Here is a 25,396-nt window from a genome sequence, read left to right on the forward strand (position 1 = left end):
CTATCCCCAGTAGCATTGCTTCTCTGTATCCCCAAAAGTACTGCTCCTCTGATTCTCTCTTTGGTCAGACTGTTTGTGTGACATTCACCCCTCACATGTGTCCTGGGGACCAGAATGACTGAAAACCCAGAATGTCACTATTGTCACCAGAACAGGAAGGGACAGTAAAATCATACCATGAGGAAACCCGCTGCTCTAAGAACCCTTTATATGGAAAATTCCCTCTTTCTTTCCACTTCCTTCCATCTCTGGAAAAGCAAATAAGGAAAAATCTCTTGTAAGGGGACACAGAGAGAGTCCAAAGAAAAAAAATAAAACAATACGGTTTATCTCTTTCCTGATCTATCTACAACTACAAGGAAATGTTTGGGCTATATTTTTTTTAAATCTGGTGATGGAGTCCCTTTAATTGAACAGATCAGTGCCTGCAGGTGAAGTACATAGCCTCCTACATATCACAGATCTATCCTACAGGACAATGCCACAATCCAGGGATAATGAATAGTGAAACACACAGGACCCTCACCCACCCAGTCCCCAGCACTGAGCCTGGCTCTCCTGCCTCTTCTCCTGATCACTTGCCCCGTCCCAGGCCATCCAAGGTTATATAGGACAGAGAGCAACGAGGCACGTACCTGATCCTAGTGTCCATCCAGTCCTCCATTTTAATTTGTAAAAGGCGCCAAGTGGTGCCATGACATAACTGCTTGCCCAGCCTACCCTCCCTCTCCCTCCCCACCGGTCGAGCTTAGGAATTGCGCCCGCTGTCCGTAATGGGCATTTACAAACAGTTTTTAAATCTCCTGAAATTTACAAACTGTCTGCAAATTTACGGACGGTTGGAAATCCTGCCTGCAGTGGGTATGTCATGGAATTTCTTCCTGCATCACAGGCTGGGAATTCATATATCACCACATTACAACAAAGAAAGTGGGAAGGATTAGTGTGCAATGGAAATGCCAGGATTGAAAACTGAAGTCCTGAAATGATAGTCTGTGCTGCCTGTATGCATTTCAAGGTTTAATGGTCAATTGTAACTTAACAGTAACTTCACCCAAAGGATGGCTCATTCTAACAAGCTCCACCAATACCTGACATATCAAATTTTGTGAGGATTATGAACAACGTGTAATGCACAGGTGTGGTGCAACAAAAACCAAGAACATCTCAAATTAATATGAAACATTAACAAACTACATACTGTCAAATATAGTCAGCAAAAATGTATGATGACTGTCAAACTATAACTTTTATTAGAAATAACTTTTGTACTAAATACAGAAGTCAACATAAACAATATATTAATCACATTAGTATACAGAAAAGCTCATTCTAAAAAAAAACAAAAAAACTCAGACTTAAATAAGTAACTTTAAATAAACAAAACTTTCTATATGTTTTTTTTTTCTTTAAATTTATTGAAACAATCATCTGCATTTAAACTAAAATGTATAACACAGAAACATAAAAATATAGCTGTTTTGCTTTTTAAAACTATACAACAAAAACAGATTATTAAAAACAACTTTTAAAATGTGTAAGTAAAAAAAAAAGTATTAAAGTGTATCCCCAGACAAAACCTTTATTTATTTATTTTTTTACAGTAGGGAATAGATATATATACTGACTGATTTCCGTCCCATCTAATGCTGCCTGCATAGTTCCTGGGCTATGACACTTGGTAAAGTCAGCAGCATGACACCAATGATTTTTTTAGCTATTTGTAAGGCTGGCATTCTGTCTACAATGTAAGGGGGACATCTTCCTACTGACCTCGATAAATTGGTTTTAGCAGGGGTTCCTTGAGATCTAAAAATAATTTGGAAGGTTGCTCTAGGGTAAAAGTTAAAGAGAAAGGCTGCTTTAGACACTTGTCACCAGAAGTGGAAAGTATCCATGTATCAATTCACCTTCTGTTAGGAAAGCTAACTGCTAGTAGTCATCCTATCACTTTCTGTCTCTGTAACACTGGTCACCAGGACAAATATAGAGAGTGAAAGTGGATGTAAACCCAATGTCATCATTTCTAAACTACTGCCATAGGGGTTATCTATAAGGATATACATGCCTCCTGCATGTATCTTTACCTGTCAAATGTCTCCCCTCTGTCTGTTATGAGAGCCAAAAAACTGCAGATTCTGTGGGTGGGTCTGTTGTCTGGAGCTCGGTGGGTGGAGTCGTGATGTCAGTAGACTCCCCGTCCACCTCTACACTCCCCTTGTCAATATGAATTTCTCCTGTTTATTTCTAACACTGAACTTCTGCTGAACTTCTGCTATGATCTCTAACATCCAAGGAAAAGACAGGAAAGTAACCACATGACTTCAGCATGCCAAATCATGATGAGGTGTGGAACAGCCAATCCTTGCAGAGCTGCTGAAGAAAGGAGTGGGGGAGGGAATTAAAAAATAATGCATGTGTCTTAGGCTGTCACTCACAGCAAGGGGGAGTATTTGACAAAGTTTTTCTCAGTTTGTCAAGATTTTTCTCACTGAACAATAAAAGAGGATTGCTCAGAGATGGATTAACTCTGTGTGGCAAGACTGGGCTCAAATGAAAGGAAATCTTATACTCTACAGTATGATATAAAAAAAAATTTCGGGTTTACATCCACTTGAATCTTCCCACAGGAGACACAGTTTGCAATAAAAACGTGACAGGAGCCATAACCATTACCTACTGGCTACAGATATACTTTAACCCCTTGATGCGGGCTGTAGGCATATGCCTCTCAGTGGGTGGGCGCATACATGCGGTCCTGTGTTTACAAATTTCCGTGCTGAGAGTGCGCTCCCAGCACGGTAGCAGGCAAGTATCGGTAAGCTCCCGATGCACACTTGCGATCGGGAGCTTTCCAACCATGTGACCACTGTGACAGCAAATCACAGCAGTCACATGACCCGAATGCCCACCTCCAACCTCCCAGCTTTTAAAACTCTTAAAGGGCTGGGAGACAGTCGGCAGAAAGGGGTTAATTAAAAAAAAAAATGTTGTACATAAAAATGCATGAAATATACAGCAGAGGTCTGCTACAGCTACAACCAAAAACTACACCTGTAGTTACAACAACTTGTGTCTCCTGCCATTGATAAACTGAATATTGTTAATCAGCATAACATTAAAATCAAGTTGAAGCATTCGAAAAGCCATGAATGTCTGATTCAGTGTCATCTACACACAATTCAATTAGATATATACTTTTTGTGAAACTTTGTTCCTTAGGAGTTACACTGTGATGACATTGATTCATATTTTCAATTAAAACAATAAATAAAACACTATACTTATCATTAACTATGTTTGGCTTTGGCCATTACCAAATGTTCATGTACTACATGTACTGGTATACTACAAATTTAAAATACAGCATGTGAACATTACAGTATGAATACTTTAGTCGTGTCATAAACTCTGCCAGCAAACAATATCATCCTCCAGTGACTGTACTTTGCAGGAAATAGTATTTCTATAGTTTTTCTTTTTTTAGAAAGGTTTGTTGATCAAAGGGGGATTCCAGAAGGGCATCATGCAGCTGCTGATCTGTAGCTGAACCTTCTGTCAACTGTTGTAAAGTGTAAATAATTATCCAATGCCCCTATGATCATACACAGGGATCAGTTCCACCTATTTGCCAATGACATTTACAGCTGAGTTTAATCAATTTACCATCATCCTGCAAATAATATACAGAATAACTATATTGCTACACTATCCACTTATAGTTTAGATCAATATATGCTGTTACAGCTTTAGGGTCCATGCACAGTGGGCATAAAAAATACTGCTTATACAGGCTTTTGGCCTATTTTTTTTTTTCCAGCCTGCTCTATGTTGGTCTATTAGTCCATGCATGTTAGGGAGTTTACAGGCATACTTGCAGAGAAACTTTTTCAGGCAGAACAAAAACCCCATCTGAATCAAGTTTTTTAGAGGAGCAGAAAAAAAAACACTTGATACGCATAAATGCTCATAAACACAGAGTTCTGCATTTTCAAGTGTACATTGATTATAGTGAAAATGAGCAAAGGGGAATGTTTTGGGGGGAAAAACGCTTATAAAATCAAATGCCCATACACTCTTAAAAACTCTTGTGGAATACAAGCCACTATGAGCATTTTTATGCTGCTTTTTCTGCCAGAGGTTCTGGCATTTTTTTCAGCCACCTAGCATGCATGGACCCTACTGCCGTATTTTGATGGTGGACATTTGACAAGCACTGGAGAGGATATAGTCCAAACAAAGATAAAAAAAAATAAATATAACTTGAAACAAAAAGTACCTAACATTAAAAAATGTTATAGGAGAACTACAAAGTATAACATTTGGCAATAGATAAGTCAAACAACACACAAAACATTCTGAAATCTGTGCCCCAATTTGTTTCAATACCTAATGGATAAACTAATGATCCATATAAAATTTTAGGCTACCCTAACCTGATGTTTGCTTGTGTTACAAGGGTTCCTTTATATCTGCAGTACCAGGCTAGCTCATACTGTTATGTGATCTGAGGCACAGAGCACACACCCAAATTTAACAATAGTAATTAGTATAGCAGCTGGGAACTAAACTTCAGTAAAGGTACTCTGGAGTTCATGTTTTAAGCAAAAAACAGTAACCATACTGGATATCATGCACATTTGCTGAATTGTGTTCTATTGCCTGAAGTTCTCTTTAAGCTAAGCAATAACCCTTCACTTCTTTATAAAAAAAAGTTTTACAAAGCCAGTGTGATAGTGTTGTAGTCTTTCTCCAGATGTAAAACATGACATCTTCACCCTTGATTTTACAAAGTCTCTGCAGACTAGACTTCTAACAAGTAACACATGCTATTTATGGATAAAGCACCAACATTTCTGGCACAATGCTCTCCTGAAATAAAGAAAAGCAGGAAAAAAAATAAGTGGCTTCAGTCAGTACAAAATACAGTAGTAGAGTAAGTAGTTAGGAGGCAGGAACCATTTTGTATTTTAACAATTTCTGATCGCCCCATTTTCCAGCAGGATCCAAGCTTTCATTTTAATGAACATGCAGCTAAATATAGAGTTGAAATACATACATTGTAGCTGTTTTACATTCAAAATCATGTATTTTTTTGTCCATCCAGTTCTGAGATTTACACAGTTTTACCAGATACCACAGACAGGTGGGTAGTCTAAATTTTCTCTGCTTCGGTGACGCAATACAATTAGGTCACCTCCCTGCCTCCAGCCTGGGATTGGACAGTAAATGGGCAGCAGCACGCAGATCATCCCTCTGTTATCTTCTGCTATCTGCATGTTCCCTGTAAGATCATGTACACTGCAGCACTGGTTTGGCATCTAATGCCACCCTTCTCTTTCTCAGTATTTAATTGGTGTTTTGTAATAAAAACTTAAAGTTTATGCTTTTATCCTAGGTTGACAGTTGGACTGAACCTTAGCAGCCATTCACCCCTTGAAATCTTTGGGAACCCTTAAGTTGGCCATAATTGGATTGCAGGTTTCTGCACAGATGTCAATGTAAATCACAGCCCGAAATCGCAAAAAGTAATACAGAAACTATTTTCTGAAATTGGTGCAGAGCCGCAGATGCAGCGTCGCACCGATTAGGACAGTGCCATTAATGCCAATTGACGTCGATTTGACATGTCAAATTGCATGTCAAAACACTCCAGTGTGAAGCAGGGATCAAGCCTTGCGGCTTTACAGCCACCTTTCTACTGCTCATGCACGAATCGTGCTGCCCTTTGTGAACGGGGAAGGAGTGGGGGCTGCAGCAAAGGGAGCCGGAAGTGGGAGCGGGTACCTGTCAAAATCAGGTACCCCCCCAAAATGTGCCAAATGTGGCAATGGAGGGGTCAAAAAGCCAGACAAGTGGAGCTTCCCCTTTTGGGTGGAGCTCCGCTTTAAGAATCCCATTCCACCTATGACCTACAAGAGACAATGGCTCAGAGAAAACCGCTTTAGTTTCTTCTTCATAATTTTTTTAGTGTATTAGATATGTGGCAGTAATACTTATTAAATTAAATAAATACTAATAGTTTGCAGACAAAAATGATGACCTGAAAACTCCTTCATGTCACTGTATCTGCATATTGCATATATAATCATGTTAGCTTGCAGGCATGCAGGCTTAATCCCGAGCCAGGCTGTGTGCATCTAACAACACACATAGTCCTCACTGAGTTAGAATAGCCAATGGCTCCTTCTGCTGTCAGTCCCTGTGTGAAGAGGGAGAGAGGAGAGAAAACCTGCAGCCAGGCACAGTGCTGGATCACTCCTAGAGTGAGGTTAATGCTTAGAGGGGGAGGGGGGCAGCTCATTCATTTGAATAGGTTCCAAATCATCGATATAGACCATAGATCACACCTGCACTATTTGTGTTCAATACAGTGCACCACAATGCTTTGATTAAGTGCATTGGGGTGCCATTTAAATTGTTGTGAATTGGAGTAATGAGCTTTAAAATGTTTGCATTAGTGCAACACTTATGTCACTTATGTGTGAAGCTAGACAGACTATGGTTGAGTGAGTAGATACAGACATAACAGGCCTCATATATGAAATGTGAGCCAATATTTGTTGGAATATCAAATACAAGAAACAATAAATATTGTTTTTTGAGAAAGGGATACTTACAAGTTTTTGGCCCCAGTTTACTTATTGAAAGGCTGCTCGAATAATCCTGTCACTAAGAGGCTGAGAGGGTCTAAAGTTATCAGCCAGTATTCCATCACTTTCATCTTCCAAATCTGCACCCTTTACATGCATTCTTAATCTCCTGAATTCTTCAATCTGTACAGGGCAAAATGCATTTAATGTAACACAGAAAGTTTTAAAACCAAACATTATTACATTTGTTTAACGTTTGAATGTAATCCCGCTTAACATCTAGAGTCAAAAACATGCTATTGAACTACAGTTAAGCCTACGTGTAATTGGTATTGTGTCATTTTATATAAGCTTGATATTGAACCTAAAGTAGCTATTGGTTAGGGGGAAAAAAAGTAAAAACCCATCCTATGTTTATTGTAAATTTATATTTCCATTCAAACTAACCTTTTTTTGCACATGCTAGATAAACTGCATATATTTTATTACAAAGCAAAGTTCAACGTACCAAGCTATATGTGTAAAGAGTGATATTACAGCTGCAATATAAAGTGCAATAAAAGATTAAATTACATTAAGAATAACAGCTTAGCAACCACCTGCCAGCTACACCTTTGTTTACAAGGTTTTTTTATGCAATACAGATATATTTAGAGAAAATAAATTATGGATTAAGTGTATTTCCCAGTGCCTCCTACCTCCCAAGTTATGTTTACCACCTATAGGTATTCAAATGCTACTTGAGATACAGACTACTGTATGTTCAGTGTGTCCAGGGACAAATAAAGTGTTTGAGCTTTGGGATCCTATAGTTTCTGGTGCCTCAGCATACATTGGATGTTGCCATATTGGTTAGTAGATATTTTAGGTGTAGCTTAGTATGACCTTTGACTTCTAGGGCACATGCATTGCTAAAAAATTAGAGCAGGCTTGTATGACTTATCGAATATGGCAGTGCCAAGGTCCAATAGCATTGTCTAGCTTCAGGCACACCAGGCAGCATGTCTACACTTCAGGTGTGATTTGTACATTTAGATATAGTGAAAACAGTGTGGGCGGTTGAGCGTACTAAAAGTGTGTAGATGCTTTGATCTTTAACAATTGTTTTAATGAACATGCACTTCGGGACAAACCCCACTGCATGCTCACAACATACTTTGTATATATATATATATATATATATATATATATATATATATATATATATATATATATATATTATATTATATATATCTCATAATAAAATAAAGCTAAATGTAGGTTTGCTTATAAGTTGAGATAGGTAACATAACCAAAATGGCAAAATTGCTGGCAACATTTGCAGCCCCACTTTGTACATATCATGGGCTGAAACAATCTTGCCCTGCATACACCCTTAAGCCCTAGGCCTCAACATATCAGACCTATTCCCTTCAATGAGATATCTTTTGACCAAGAAAGCATAAGTAACATAAGCACAATATGAAAAAAACAGGTGAATTTACAAACAGAACTTTTGGAAGTAAATACATTTTTGTATTTTGTTATGCTATCACGTGTAACATTTGTTTGCGGTGCATTGGCAATAGGCATTGCTTCATTGCTTACTCAACCCTGAAACCTTTGCTATATATATATATATATATATATATATATATATATATATATATATATATATATATATATATATATATATATATATATATATATATATATATATATATATATATATATATCCCTACCTTCTGAGATTAAAAAGAGTGTAGACAAAGAACACATCCCTAGGCATGTCCCCCAGTTACATGTACTAAGATGAATGAGTGCACTATTTGAAAAAAATTGGATAACCCACTAGTTTTTATTCACCCCTATTTTCCTTTATACTAGCTTCATAAGAAATGCAAATAAAATAGAGGTTGGATAAACAGTTATTGTGATATCCTGCTCACATACTGTACGGTAGTGCAATAAGATAAGAAAAATACCACCAGATGTTTTTACCTGAAAGACATTTTCTATATAATTATTTTATTCACTAGTGCACAGACATGTTGGAACAGGTAGGGGGCATCCCCAAACTGTTCCCACAAAGTTGGGAGTATGAAATTGTCCAAAATGTCTTGGTATGTTGACGCCTTAAAAGTTCCCTTCACTGGAACTAAGGGGCCAAGCCCAACCCCCGAAAAACAACCCCACACCATAATCCCCCTTTCACCAAATGATTTGGACCAGTGCACAAAGCAAGGTCCATAAATACATGGATGAGCGAGTTTGTAGTGGAGGAACTTGACTGGCCTGCACAGAGTCCTGACCTCAACCCGATAGAATACCTATGGGATGAATTAGAGCGGAGACTGTGAGCCAGGCCTTCTCGTCCACATTAGTGCCTGACCTCACAAATGAGCTAAGACTGGGATGCCATTAAAGTTCATGTGTGTGCAAAGGCAGGCATCCCAATACTTTTGGTAATATAGTGTGTATATATATATATATATATATATATATATATATATATATATATATATATATATGTCACCAAGTGGTGTTTACTACCAAGAGTTTAGTGAAACGACTTTAAACCTGTCTGTAAAGTTGCATACATGTATGATGTACCAAAGCAAAAGTGACATTTACAAACAAAACAAATACCAAATAAATTACATTTTATGGCCACTTTATTCTGTTTGTAAACAAAGCGGCCAGGCATTCCCTATATCTATACCTGATGAGGGTTTGGTATGGGTGGTAAGAGGAGACCCCATAAAAAAAAAAAAAAAAACAGTAGGGTGCCCCCTAAAAATAAATACCTGAACCTTATCTTGATAAGTGGAAGTTGCTCTTTTTGGAGCTATCAGGGGTCTATTACACATTTTGGACTGTTTTGAGCTGGCTAAGGGTAATCACAAAATGGACCCTGTTGATGTTGATCTATGTTTGAGATAATCACATGACCATAACACAAGGTGAGGAGGGTTTTTCTCTTTTTGATCTGAAGAGATGTCTGATATTTTCTTCTTATTTACAGATGTGTGCAACTGAAGCTTTGCTAGCCTGGGCCCCAGGCTGCAGTGTTTAGATAGCAGGTCGACCACTATGGTGGGTCCCCTGGACTAATGGGCCTAATGCAGCGGACCCTTTTGATTTTGTTACAGTTGACGTGCCTTGGTGTTTAGGGTCTAAATCATTATGGACTACTTCATTGTTATTCAATGTAGCATGTGACATAAGTCCACTCTTGGCTGTGCCAATGTGACCAAAAGATCCTCCCATACTGATAGCTATCCTTTTAGGATTTTTCAATAACTTTATAAATGATGCAGGCTGGTGTTATCACTAACTTATGAAGTCAGAGCACAGAAGTTATGCTTGAACAGACATAAGACAAACTGAGAGAGATTTACTAAAACTGGAGCACACAGAATCTGGTGAAGCTGTGAACAGTAACCAAGCAGCTTCTAGGTTTTATTGTCAAAGCTTAATTGCACAAGCTGAAGTTAGAAGCTGGTTGTTTACTATGCACATCTGCACCAGATTCTGTGTACACCAGTTTTAGTGTCCACAGGTCAGCAGACAACGACCACTCCAATGGTTTAGACAATACAACTAACAAGGGATACCTATCACAGCACTACATTAGCAATTTGAATTGTTTTGTCTCATAACAGTGCTGACACATATCAAGTACACTCTTTGTCAATGATAGATTTCATTTCAAAAGTGTAACTGTCTGTGATTCAACTTGTATATGTTTGTATAATATTAAAGGAAAAATGAAAGGCTTTTGTAAAGCTATAGTAAATATGGGCACTAAACATCCTGTAAAGTAAACAGTCTCTAAATGCAAATTTTTGAAATTTTCTTAAAACATACGGGTTGTTTAGCAAACATGACATGAAAGACACACTGTTTTCTTATCACTGGTAATGTTCTTCTATATTTATCATTTCTAAATCCTTTGAAGACTGTAGGAGTGTGTTATCACTGTGGTTATGTCAAGTTTGTCATTTTAACATCAAACACGGTGACATTTCCCTGTGATCTAAGGGAATTCGTAATGTCCGCATGCAGTTTGCTTCTGGTCTAATTTATAATACAAAAAACAACTTTACCAATTACAGTGTGCCCCAGTAATTATCATACTGCATATCAATATTGTAATACAGTACATATCTCCGAGTCACACTTTAACTGTCATATATAGCACTAATTCTGACAGAAGACAACTGGCAATCTGTACCTTTTCTATCTGCTGTTCAATCAGCCTATTTATTGGTCTAACAATGTCAATGCTGTGTTATTGCTAACTAAAGGAAACATTTTTATAAACATACATAATTTCATGTTGTATGTACTTTGGAAAGTATGTGTATTTTAAACTGCAGTAATACCAAATCTGAAATTACAAAATTAGTTACAAATGAGTTTAATTATTTGTCAGCAGGTTTGCATGGAACTTAAAGAACTTTATTTGTAAAGGTTTGTGAAGCATTTGATTTTCTGCAAAATAGTGCATCAAAAAAGAAAAAGTGAGGAAAAAAATATTTTATATTATTTTTGGTTCTGCCTTGAGTTCTGCTTTGCTTAACTTCACAATCACTTATAAATATTGGACTTTTCAAGTCAAGTAAAGCCAATTTTTTTGTTTTTTTTGTTTCGGATAAAGTGGGGAAGGATTAGAAACCCTGTATGGCTTTACTACTATTTGGATCTCCCCTTTACATATCATTTCAATGACAACAGGAAAATATGTGACAGCAACACTGGCAGAGGCAGCTTTTTATTGCAGGCATTCTGATATTTCTTCACTACATCCAAAATGTAAAAAAAAAACATAGTTAGGAGATACCTCATTCATACAAAATCTGTATTCGCTACTATATGCACATTGAACTATCTTTATTTGCCTAAAATAGATGTTAACGTGCACTCTGAATCTATAAAAACAATGTCCCGTTGTATGACAATTTTTATTCTGAAGGACACTTCGCAAAGTTGGTCACCTAATGTCTTCCTATACTACAGGGACGTGCAGTGAGGTCGGTGGCTGGTGAGACACTGGCTAGTATCAGAGCCAGATACACACAGGTTACATATGCCACAACTGTTAGAGTGAGAGCAATAATTCTAGCACTAGACCTCCTCTGTAACTCAAAACATATAATCTGCAAAAAAATGTAAAACGTCGTCTATGGAAATTTTTAAGTACTGAAGTTTGACGCCATTCCACGAGTGTGCGCAATTTTAAAGCATGACATGTTAAGTATCTATTTAGTTTGCGTAACATAATCTTTCACATTACACAAAAAAACTGGTCTGTATTTAATGTTTTTTTTTTTTTTAATATATTCTTGAAACATTTTTTTTCCAAAAAAAGAGTTTGAAAAATTGCTACGCAAATACCGTCGACCACAATTTTATTCCCTAGGGTGTCTGCTAAAACAATATATATATAATGTTTGGGGTTTCTGAGTAATTTTCTAGTAAAAAAATTATTATTATTACATGTAGGAGAGAAGTGTCAGAACTGGCCTGGGTGGCAAAGGGGTTAATTACTATAAGTAACATACAAATAATTATTATATATTGTTTTTAAGGAAATTTACTATATTTCCAAAAACTGTACTCAAGCAGGTGGCTTAACGGACAAATTACTGAAGTTTGAAGTTATAACTTTAAACCAGTAATTTCACAGTAACTAGATAAATAATAAGTTCATGTTATAACATATAGCATAATATATGATTTAGCTTGTACCTTTTCAGCAGCAGCAGATTCTCATTCTCCCTCTTAACTGTGTGAGAAAAACATGGGATTGTGGGTAAATACCCATAAACACGTTTTTTTCCTTGTAGTTAAGAGGGCTGGGCTGGAAGGGAGCATTTGTCTTTTAGACACATGCCCCTTCTATGACACTGCAGTGAGAGGCATGCCTCCACTGCAGCATTTTTATTGGACAGCAGGGGCTAATGGTACTTTACTATTGGTCCAAGGCTCCAAGCTGTCCATTGAGCTCAGTGCCTCTGACAAGAAGTGAGGAGAGGCACTGTGAGCTCATCCTCTCAGTCTGCTGCAAACAGAGCGTGCCAGCTTGTATTTAAACTGGACGCTCTGTATCTCTGGAACCATAGGTCGTAGGAGCCCCAAATTTTTATCACATTTTTTTTTAATGTTCATGGCAGGTAAGGCTCTGTCTCACCTGCCTCCCCTTACTGCACGTCCCTGCCATACGCAGTAAAAATATCCATATAATTTGAAAATCCCTGCTGGGGAATGGCGAGTTTTTTTATTCGTTTATAACATATACAGGATGGTGTCATCAGTTTGGCCCATGCACTTTGCATCGTCACTACATTTGAAAAAACAAAGGTTGACCTATAATAGCTGTCCATAAATTCAAAAGATAAGCATACTCCTTTGCAATCTAGTAATGTAATCTCACCTGTGTTTGAGATACTGTCAAAGGATATCGGAATAATATCCATGTAACTCCTTCACTACAAGGTGGCATAGTAAGAGAGCCTTCATATACCCAGTAATCACGGAGCAAAGGGTCTGGTTTGTAGACATGAAAACAAAGAACATTGCACAATATTAAATTCACTAACAAATTATTCCTTCTTACTAAAAGTAATAGCTGTTAAAATGTTTGTAAATTGTAGAGAAACCATATATAGAAAAAAGCATGTAGAAAATATGTGATCTCCACCCACAGACAAATAAACATAAGTGAGGTTTAAATGCAACTTGCAAAATTTATTCCCTGTTACTAAATATTTTCAGAAACATCTAATTATATCAAGGAAATTCTGGTCAGAAAATGGTAGAGCTAACCTCTAACTTTTTATCCGTTTTGTCAATGAAAGCCCATGCTCCCTGGCTTTGTTAAAATTCCCTGTTTGCCCTGGACTGAATAAAATAATTTCTGTGATCCTTTTTGAATGCCAGAACTAAATTACAAGACCAAAAGTTTTTATGATGTTTTAGTAAAATAAAAAGTCAATTACTTTTATAATATACGAGGGACGTTCAAGTCAGACCAGTATTTTTGAGTTTATATAATAAAAGAACAAATTTCAAAGAGTGGAAACTGCATTTATTTTTTGACATTCTCCACTGCTACATTTATACACTTATCCTAGCATTTAACTAATGCCTGGAAAGCTTCGGCATAGAAAGATTTTTCAGTACGCCTGAACCACCCTAGGATAGCCTGCTTCACTTTGTCATCAGTGCTGAAATTCCGAGGAACATGACAGTAATATTCACTGTTGATAGTGGCACCGTGGGGTAGAAAATGCAATATATATATATATATATATATATATATATATATATATATATATCTATATATATATATATCTCTCTATCTATATATATATAGATAGAGAGATATATATATATATATAGATATATATATCTATATATATATATATCTATATATATCTATATATATCTATATATATAGATATATATAGATATATATCTATATATATCTATATATATAGATATATATCTATATATATATTTATTAGTGCTTATTTTCCACTTTTTTAAATCAAAATTTGCTAATTAACCCTTAATCCTCAGTTCTTGCCCTAAAGTGGGTCTGCTTTCATTAAATATCCCTACCCATGTCTTCATTCTGTGTCTTTTAGCTACCTATTATAATGTTTTTTATTTAGGTGTACATCCTCTATAAGGACTTGCATTACACTAAAGGGCATAAGGCTCATCAACATAGCAGGGGGTCCACATACATGCTGGCTACTGGAATATTAGTCTAGGTAACTAGTGTGCTAGGCTGGTATATTATTATTAATAAGAGGTAGCTCATCTCTGATTTTCTCTGAGGCTAAACATCTACACTTACAGGTACTACCTGTTGGTGGAGTATGGTATTGCAACACGTTGTCAAATAATTTTACTCCCGTGAAGGGGATTCTGATATTATTTACTTTGTGCCTGTAAAAAATGGTGACTCTTCAATAATATAAAACAATATTAATTTACAGGGATCAGCCTCTTCACACATACATCATTTTTGGAGATTTTTTCTACCTCCATCTTTAACACCAAAACAAAGCACAAATAAACTGTAAACATATTGATCAGAAAACAAAAAATGCAACTAAATAATTACATATTGAATATAACCACAGTTCAGCTCAATACATAACGAGTTACAGGCTAATAAACCTGACTCACCAGGTAATAATGAGTTGGGATTAAAACACGGAATTGTCTTTGATTTTCCCTGTAATAAAGAAGATGAAAACTTGAACAAGGGATTCAAAACAGTCAATCAGGTAACAATCTACAGACCTTGGATCGAAGGACATTTTTTCACAATGTTACTAATTATAGCATATCTAGTATTCATAATTTTGGCTGGCAAGTTTACAAGGCCATATTACTAGATTAATATCAAGGACAAGAGATGTGAAACTAGTTTTAGTTTCATGTCTTGTATTTTATACTAACACATGTTCTCAAGCAGCGCGTTTTTGAAGGTTTCCATTCCAATCTGTTGATTTCTGTGTATGCCTGTTTCTGCAATAGGAATCATGACTTGAACAACTATATTGTGTATGTTAATGATACTTTTTTCCAAAAATGTGTTTTTTTGCTCAAAATAACAATTGTATTATTAGAACTTGTACAAAGTTGGTGGATCAATCTAACAAATAATCATAGAAAAGTATATGGTGGGACCTGTGAGAATGCCATCATCTGGGTATATAGAGCAAGAAAAAAAGCCTCCAAAATATGTGACTTTAACAGGCAAAACGGACAAAGGTCCATATAGGCAACCATATATATAAAAAATATCAATTTTATCATACACAGAGTAAAATCATTTGAGAAAGCAAAATCAGGGGTGGGGCTGAAGTGAATGTATAAAACAGCAGCACATGGATAAGAGGAGAACCTCTATAGAGCAACTGGAAGGTGAGACATTTCGAGGTTCTCATCTCATCCCCACCCTCGATTTTGCTTTCTCAAATGATTTTACTCTGTGTATAATAAATTTTATATTTTTATATATATATGGCTGCCTATATGGTCCTTTGTCCATTTTGCCTGTTAAAGACCCTTATCTCCTGTAGAGTCACTTTTATACATCCTAGCTTTATCCTTAGGGGTCATTGAAGCAGAGTGGTGCTGACAGTGGAATCAATCTGGTATTCCAAATGCGCATTTTGACCATCCTGTAAAAGGGGTCAAACACCTTTGGTGAGTTGCCACCTTCCCATTGAGCACTCGTGGTGGAAGAAATAGGAATCACCATTATAAATTATGTAAATGAACATCCTGCACTCTAATGCCTCAGGTCATCCCCAATTCATGCAACTCCACACTTAAGATCAGCCCCAATTCCTGCACCTTCACTCCTCAGATCAACTGTACCCCCCTGCAAATCTGTTTCACCACTAAACCCCTGCACATCTGCCCCACCACTGTAACCCCCTACACATCAGCCCCACCACTATACCCACCTGCACATCTGCCCTACCACTGTAACCCCCTGCACATCTTCCCAACCACTGTACCCCCTGCTCTTCTGTCCCACCACTGTAACCCCCCCTGCTCATCTGCCACACCACTGTACCTCCCTGCACATCTGTTCCACTGCTGTACCCCCATGCTCTTCTGCCTCACCGCTGAACCATCTTCTCATCTGTCCTAACACTGAACCCATCTGCCCATCTGGCCCACCACTGTAATACCCTTTCTTCTCTGCCCCACCACTGTACCTCCTGCACATCTGTCTCACCTCTGTATCCCCCTGCTCTTCTGTCCCATCTCTATTCCCCCTGCTCTTCTGCCCCACCATTGTAACCCCCCGCTCATCTATCCCACCAATGTACCTCCTTTCTATTCTGCCCACCACTGTACCCCCCTGCACATCTGCCCCTCCTCTGTACCCCACCACTGTAACCCCCTGATCATCTGTCCCACCAATACACCTCCTTTCACATCTGCCCCACCACTGAACCCTCTTCTCATCTGCCCCAACACTGAACCCCCTGCTCATCTTTCCCACCACTGTAACCCCCTTCTCATCTGCCCCACCACTGTAACCCCTTGCTCATCTGCCCCATTACTGTACCCCCCTACTCTTCTGTCCCACCGCTGAACCTTCTCACCTCTGCCACCATTGTAACTCCTGCACATCTGCCCCACCACTGTACCCCCTGAACATCTGCCCCCCCTCTGTACCTCCTGCTCATCTGTCCCACCACTGTAACCCCCTGCACATGTACCCCCCTGCTCTTCTGTCCCCCCACTGTAACCCCCCTGCTCATTTACCTTACCAATGTACCCCCTTACTCATATGACCCACCAATGTACCCCTTTCTCATCTGCCCCATCACTGTACCTCTCTCCAACTCTGCTCCACCGCCGTATCTCCATGCTCACTGCTGAATCCATCTGCTCTACTGCCGTATCCCCCATCTGCTTATCTGCCCCACCATTGTAACCCCCTTTCTATTCTGCCCCAGAACTGTACCTCCTGCACATCTGCCCCACCTCCGTTCCTCCCTGCTCTTCTGCCCCACCACTGTTCCCTTCTGCTTTTCTGCACCACCTCTGTTCCCCCCTGCTCTTCTGCTCCACCTCTGTTTTCCCTGCACATCTGCCTCACCACTGTAACCCCTTGCTCATCTGTCCCACCACTGTACTACCCTGCACATCTGCCTCACCACTGTAACCCCTTCCTCATATGTCCCACCAATGCACCTCCTTTCACATCTGCCCCACAGATGTACCCCCCGGTCTTCTGTCCCACTGCTGAACCTCCCTCCTCATCTGTCCCACCACTGTAACCCCCTTCTCATCTGGCCCAACACTGAACCCCCCTGCTCATCTGTCCCATTACTGTAACCCCCTGCTCTTCTGTCCCACCGCTGAACCCCGTTCTCATCTCTTCCACCACTGTACCCCCTTGCACATCTGCCCTACCGCTGTACCCTCCCGCTCTTCTGTCCCAGCGCTAAACCCCCCCGCTCATCTGCCTGACTGCTATACCCTACTGCTCATTGGCTCCACTGCTGTACCCTCTTCTCATCTATGATATGCGCGATATGCAGAGTGTTGCATGAAAGCACCAATGAGACACATCTACCTGTCCTAGTACATTGATCACTGCTCTCGCATCCAGCCCACATGCTTGTATGTGATGTCACATACAAGCGTCTGAAATGGATGCACAATGATGAGTACAGACATGGGGCATTTTCTAAAAGCAGCGGGCCTGTGTGCAAGATCATAAGTTGGGCCCCCTGCAGCTGATAAAAAGTGTGGGGCAGAGCGCCGCAGCAAAAGTTGGGTGTGATTTTCATTGTGCTGAAAATCACATCCAACTTTTGCTGCTGAATACTGGCTGTGGCTTAAAGGGATACAGAGTGCAGGGGTTCAGTAATAAGTGACACAAAGGTTCAGGAATAAGTGACACAAAGTTCAGAGATTGGGAGTAGGTGATGCAGAGGTTGGTAGTAGTAGATGATGCAGAGCTGAGGGTCAGTAGTAAGTGACACATATATATATATACACACATATATATACAGTAGCTCACAAAAGTGAGTACACACCTCACATTTTGCTATAATGTAAAGTAGTAATTGTACAGCTTGTATAACAGTGTAAATTTGATGTCCCCTCAAAATAACTCAACACACAGCCATTAATGTCTAAACCGATGGTAACAAAAGTGAGTACATCCCTAAGTGAAAATGTCCAAATTGGGCCCAATTAGCCATTTTGTCATGTGACTCATTAGTTTTACAAGGTCTCAGGTGTGAATGGGGAGCAGGTGTGTTAAATCTGGTGTTATCGCTCTCACTCTCTCATACTGGTCACTGGAAGTTCAACATGGCACCTCATGGCAAAGAACTCTCTGAGGATCTGAATAAAAGAATTATTGCACTACATAAAGATGGCCTAGGCTATAAGAAGATTGCCAAGATCTTGAAACTGAGCTGCAGCATGGTGGCCAAGACCATACAGCGGTTTAACAGGACAGTTCGACTTAGAACCATGGTCGACCAAAGAAGTTGAGTGCACATGCTCAGCGTCATATCCAGGGTTGTCTTTGGTAAATAGACATATAAATAGACGTATGAGTGCTGCCAGCATTGCTGCAGAGGTTGAAAAGGTGGGGGGTCAGCTTGTCAGTGCTCAGAGCATACACTGCACACTGCATCAAATTGGTCTGCATGGCTGTCATCCCAGAAGGAAGCCTCTTCTAAAGATGATGCACAAGAAAGCCCGGAACCAGTTTGCTGAAGACAAGCAGACTAAGGACATGGATTACTGGAACCATGTCCTGTGGTCTGATGAGACCAAGATAAACTTATTTGGTTCAGATGGTGTCAAGCGTGTGTGGCGGCAACCAGGTGGGGAGAACAAAAATAAGTGTGTCTTGCTTACAGTCAAGCATGGTGGTGGGAGTGTCATGGTCTGGGGCTGCATGAGTGCTGCCGGCACTGGGGAGCTACAGTTTATTGAGGGAACCATGAATGGCAACATGTACTGTGACATATTGAAGCAGAGCATGACCCCCTCCCTTTGGAGACTGGGCCACAGGGCAGTATTCCAACATGATAATGACCCCAAACACACCTCCAAGATGACCACTGCCTTGCTAAAGAAGCTGAGGGTAAAGGTGATGGACTGGCCAAGCATGTCTCCAGACCTTAACCCTATTGAGCATCTGTGGGGCATCCTCAAACGGAAAGTGGAGGAGCGCAGGGTCTCTAACATCCACCAGCTCCGTGATGTCATCATGGAGGAATGGAAGAGGACTCCAGTGGCAACCTGTGAAGCTCTTTTGAACTCCATGCCCAAGAGGGTTAAGGCAGTGCTGGAAAATAATGGTGCCCACACAAAATATTGACACTTTGGGTCCAATTTGGACATTTTCCCTTAGGGGTGTACTCACTTTTGTTGCCAGCGGTTTAGACATTAATGGCTGTGTGTTGAGTTATTTTGAGGGGACAGCAAATTTACACTGTTATACAAGCTGTACACTCACTACTCACTTTTGTTGCCAGCAGTTTAGACATTAATGGCTGTGTGTTGAGTTATTTTGAGGGGACAGCAAATTTACACTGTTATACAAGCTGTACACTCACTACTTTACATTGTAGCAAGGTGTAATTTCTTCAGTGTTGTCACATGAAAAGATATAAAAAAAATTTACAAAAATGTGAGGGGTGTACTCACTTTTGTGAGATACTGTATTGTCTGAGCCTGCAAGCTCTATATATCACACTAAAGTTTTTGTGGTATTATATTAGCTGCCTACAAACACATGTGGTGTACAAACACCTTTACTACTTTACAATCTTTATCCATTTTCAATTACTTTATCCATTTTCATGTATTAAAATGACTAGTCCTAATGGACATAACTGTTACTATAAAGCTATAAGTGATCTCTATAACAGCTATTCTATAGAAAGGTCATTTTTGTTTCTATTATGGAAAACAATAGTGTATTTTTAGCATGTGTTTTATTAGGCAGAGGCTCTGCATTGTTTATTTACACTAGACACTTTCTGGACAAAGACTTACTTTATACTGGATATCCTCAAGAACGTCTGTTATGGCTTTTAGACCTATGTGTTCTTTTCCTATCTAAAACATAGACAAACAATACAAAGGTAATGATAATAAAAACAGCTGCAACAAAGCATGTACTGAACACAATCTTAAAAGTGTAAGCAACTGCATATTAGTGCATGCATTTAATTACATTTTTATTCTAAATTTGCAAGAGAACAGTAGTTTTCTTAATGCATGTGATTCAGGTGGATGTCTTTTAGATTATAGAGCAACTTTTGGTAGAATTCTAAACAGCATATTTTTGAAGACACACATCACTTTGTTTATTTATTTATTTTTCAAACTGAATTTTTCATTGAATTTGCAAGTGTTTTCTTTCAGTCTGCTGCAGAAAGTAGCTACTATTATAGAAATGATGTTTTCTTTATGATAATTATATAAATTATAATATTCCTGTATGCTAAAAAAGATTGAGTAGTGAAAATATATACCAAACATGCTTTCATGTCAAGAGAAAAAAAAATCTGAACTTCCAGCTCACTTGCTTATTGATACAGTAAAAAAAATGGACTGGATGTAAATGAACAAGGTCCCCAAACAGATTCATATTTAATAAATACAATGGAAATATTAAGACAGTGATCTCAAAGTATATGTGAACCTCTATCTTTTAAAACATCCCATTCAGGTTAAAATAGGAATTCAAGGCAAAACATTTGTGTATTTATTAAAAAAGACTTTTTAGTAGAGAGGTGGGTTTTGGAGACTGTGGAGTCAGAAAAACAGCAGGACACTGATCTTTCCCCATGAAGAGCTGTGCAGGGGGCGTGTCTGCACAAGTCTGATAAGTCTGGAGGATGGGAGAGCTGTGGGTTCTATCGAGTGTGCTATCGAGTTGAGATCAGGACTCTGTGCAGGTCAGTTAAGTTCCTTTGATTTGGCCCTTTAGTCCCAGTGAAGGGAACTCTTAAGGGATCCTCAAACTACGGCCCTCCAGCTGTTGCGGAACTACACATCCCATGAGGCATTGTAAAACTCTGACATTCACTGACATGACTATGCATGATGGGAACTGTAGTTCCTGAACAACTGGAGGGCCATAGTTTGAAGACCCCTGTCTTAAGGCATCAACATGCCAAGACATTTTGGACAATTTCATGCTGCCAACTTTGTGGGAACAGTTTGGGGATAGCCCCTTCCTGTTCCAACATGACTGCGCACCAGTGCACAAAGCAATGTCCATAAAGACATGGATGAGCGAGTTTGGGGTGGAGGAACTTGACTGGCCTGCATAGAGTCCTAACCTCAACCTGAGAGAACACCTTTAGAGCAGAGACTGCGTGCCAGGTCTTCTCGTCCACATCAGTGCCTGACCTCACAAATGCGCTTCTGGAAGAGTGGTCAAACATTCTCATAGACAAACTCCTAAACCTTGTGGACAGCATTCCCAGAAGAGTTGAAGCTGTCATGGCTGCAAAGGGTGGGCCAACTCAATATTGACTGGGATGCCATTAAAGTTCATGTGCGTGTACAGGCCAGCATCCCAATACTTTTGGTAATATAGTGTGTCTTTAATATGAAATGTTGGGGTTAAATACATTTTAACAAATTACATAAAAATGTGCATGCACTTTTACAAAAAAAAATATTTAATAACACTGAACGTATGCCAGTTGTTTTGTTGGTACAACATAACAAACATAACACAGATCTGGCAGTTCACATGGTAAGAAGCAGTGGCGAAGGACTGACCTGTGTTTTATATGTACAGTACTGTATATACATTACACAGTCAAGAACCTAAAGATTCCTTCACGGGCACCATAATTGACATGACTGTGTTATTGATGGGTCAGCATCTTGTCCAGGAAGTAGAGGTTGACCCTGGATAAAGTCTGAACAAAGATGCTGCCACCATACTTTGGGAAAAAAAAGAAAGATGGTCAGGAGAAGTACGACTATCTCTAAAAGGTAATAAATGATTACCTATACTGCATATAAGTAACATGAAAAATAGCAAGTGGCTAATTTACTTAAAGCATGTACTTTGTGCGCTAGATGAGCCTTTTTCAAGCAGGGTGCCCAGGCACCATGGGGTGCCTTGAGGTTTCTTTAGGGGTGCCTTGGCAAAATGCCTAAAAATTGATCAAAAATAGTATACAAGCCAGCAGGTGGACCAAGTCTGCCTTTTAAGCACATAAAGCCACAGATTTTCATTATGCACCATTACAACTTTCTAGAGACTGGCATCCTAACAATCAATGACATCATCAGTTGATAAGGAGGATGTCTGGTCCCTCCACAGCATCCTTGTTTGACTCTCCTCTGCCTCTCTCTCTCAGCACTGGGGTCACATTAGCCGAGTGATGGAGAGGAACTGAGGGAGAAGATAAACACTGGAATACTAGTCAGTACTAGTGTGTAAAAATGTATTTGCTTTGAAAGAATAAATCAGCTCTAACGCTGGGTGTCCTACGTGTGGATGTTGCTGCATTGTGTAAAACTATTAGAATAGTTATTTTACATGTTAGAATGGAGTACCTCAAGACTGTCATTAATTTTAAAGGGTGCCTTGAGATTGTCTATAATTTTAAAGGGTGCCTTGACTGAAAAAATGTTGAGAAATGCTAATCTAGATACTGTTATAGTGAAGTCAGGTGGATATTTTCAGCATATCTTTTTTAAATAGGGTTAACAGGTTGTGTTTTTTTTTTGTTTTTGTTTTTTGCTGCTAATGTGACATTTATCAACGCAAACTTGAAAAGTTGTTTATATGTTTACTTTTTCTCTTACTTCACCTTAGAAGTAAGCCTACTCTATGAAAATCTGACAAATACCACACACGGAGGCGTGTAGAGACAGCCAGAATATACTCCCCACAGGTTCTTCAAGTGTTGCCTGGCCTATTTTGCAACCTTATAAATTATTTTACATCACTTTGGTTGTTTTTATTTTCTTGCACCTACAGATCCACACAGAATTAAAGAAATTAATACAGAATTAACCAGCCAATTTAGCAATTTTGAAATGAAAGGGGTACCTTGCCCCCCACAAATATATATATTTTTTTGGGGTGTAGGGACAGGGTTTGATTTTTCTTTAAGGTTGGGTTCATACAGGGTGTTATGAGGGACAAGTGATGTTTTGTGGACAGAGGAGTGGCTGCCGTCTTGTTGGTAGGAAGCGTTGGATGCTTTCGGCTTTACTCATGCTTGTTTTTTATTTATCTAATGTGAGTTGTATACCTAGCTTATTTTTGAATAAATTGCCTTTTTATGGATGTCTGCGCAATGAGAATGTTCTTTTATTCCCCTATATGCAACTACTGAATGTTCCTGTGGAGTTTATCTCCTAGTCAAGGTTGAAAAGGTACAGCTATCTGTTTCTGGTGGGTCTGTGAAAGAGGATTTCTTGCCTAACTAGTGGACCATTTGATGAATAGAAGTTGTGGAACTGACCTTTCAACCATTTGTTCAATGTGTATATCCTATACACTGGCGGTAATAGTCAGTAATATTGGGTGTCGGTGACAGTTCTTCTATTTTCCTATCTTCTTGGAGCTCCCCAGATGGACTGCTACCCTTTGTGCCATTTGAATGTATTTTATACACATCTGTTTTAAATTATTACCACCATTTCAGCGTAACACCCATACTCCCTATTCATACTGGAACACACAGCAGCTTACAGCAGGGGTCCAGTGCATCTCCATTCACTGTTTCAGGTCCGATTTCAGCTCGAATTTTGGGCTGAATTCGGACCTGAAACTAAGCAAAAGACGCACAGGACTCCTTCACACCAGAGCCACTGTGGAGATGTGTGAACAGGCTCCATAGAGAGCCGGTCACAATCTCCTGCTATGCAAATTGGATGTGGAGAAACCGCACGGAAGTGTGGGCTTGCATAAGTGTGAACCCAGCCTTAGTCGTCCCTTCATCCTCTGATAGAGTTTATTTTGAATTGTATGAATAAGCAGGACAATGACACAATTCTCATCTGCAAGACCAACCTCTCAACCTATCACTGCTGCTCCAGGGTGGGAAGGCAATAATTCCACCAGATTCCCACACGACAGGAAAGACAGGGAGATAGATTCTTATTCCACTTCACCAAAAATAGACAAAATCCATTATGAGAAGAATATTAGTGAGGCCTAATCATTTTATACTTCCAGTAACTAGAACGAGATTTATTATGGGCATTAACACCCTAAACATTCCCCCGGGAGCAAAAAAAATGGGGGGAGCACTGGTGCAATTGACAAAAAAAAGGGGCAAGGAATGATAAACAAATGAAAGGGGTCCTTTTAGTCCCTGAGAAAAGTCCATAAAAAACACAGTGGCATGAAATTCACATTTTGGCAGTGTCAGCAGTCTCTCTTCCAAGCAGGATCGGGGGGGGCTCCCAAAAGCGACCCATGTATAAACAGGAAAAAGAAGGACAGAAAAGCAACATTACGTAATTGTAGCATTTATTAGGACATATTGGTAAAATAAATACAATAAATATGCACTACACCCACTATCATCACACATGACATCATCACAGCCATTTTGTGGGCCTGCTACACTTTCCTGCTGTTCAAAGTGGTTCGCATCCATGTAATATACACACCCAGTCTTCTACTCCTGCTGGCTCTTCCTGGTGTTCTCCTGGTCAACTTCCTGGTTCCAAGCACTTTACATTACATCCACACGGATGGGCTTGCTCACCATTGACCACCTAGAAGGTTGCCACCAGCTGGAGACTTAGTGATACTCTTTTTAATGTCTTTTAAACCTGAGTGCATATCTATTGTTTTTCATTTCATCAATATGTCTTAATAAATGCGACACTTAGGTAGTGGCATGTTTCTCTCCTTCTTTTTTTCTGTTTATACATTTTATACTTCCATGCTGCTGAACAATTTGCTTTTAGGCATATAAGTCAATAGAAGTCATTTGCTCTTCTGGCTAAGGCAGTAAATTTTAAGCATTTCAAAACATGAATTGCATTTGTTGTAACCTGGCACACGTACATGAACTGTCTGTGGTATATATTTTATTATAATAATTTCCATAATTATGTAATAAATAATAATGTAATAAAGTGCTCACTTGTACAAATAGGGATATAATAGCAATGCCATGTACTTGCCCCAGGGCTTCCTCAATATTCCTAAATAAGGTGGAGTTCCAATGAATAAGGTGAAGCTAAAGATATAAAACAAAAACAACTAGTAAAAAGAAGAGAAATTAAATGCACAGCAATTCATC

At 39.0% G+C, this 25,396-nt stretch overlaps 1 protein-coding gene across 2 annotated transcripts in view; it reads right to left on the bottom strand.

The window, feature by feature from the left end:
* Positions 1-1,230: 1,230 nt before the first annotated feature.
* CA8 (carbonic anhydrase 8) overlaps positions 1,231-25,396 on the bottom strand; it is a 128,827-nt gene continuing 104,661 nt past the window's right edge. The window contains exons 4-9 of one of the 2 annotated variants that reach the window (XM_073631680.1): positions 25,238-25,333; positions 20,151-20,213; positions 14,778-14,826; positions 13,012-13,124; positions 6,621-6,776; positions 1,231-4,872 (exon numbers count right to left, since the gene is read on the bottom strand). In XM_073631680.1, coding sequence (XP_073487781.1) covers positions 6,642-6,776; positions 13,012-13,124; positions 14,778-14,826; positions 20,151-20,213; positions 25,238-25,333 — 456 coding nt within the window. In that variant the 3' untranslated portion in view covers positions 1,231-4,872; positions 6,621-6,641. The remainder of the gene's footprint in view (positions 4,873-6,620; positions 6,777-13,011; positions 13,125-14,777; positions 14,827-20,150; positions 20,214-25,237; positions 25,334-25,396) is intronic. The other variant, XM_073631681.1, reaches the window with a different exon arrangement.

This window comes from Aquarana catesbeiana, linkage group LG05 (assembly GCF_042186555.1).
Source record: "Aquarana catesbeiana isolate 2022-GZ linkage group LG05, ASM4218655v1, whole genome shotgun sequence".
Classification (NCBI taxonomy): domain Eukaryota; kingdom Metazoa; phylum Chordata; class Amphibia; order Anura; family Ranidae; genus Aquarana; species Aquarana catesbeiana.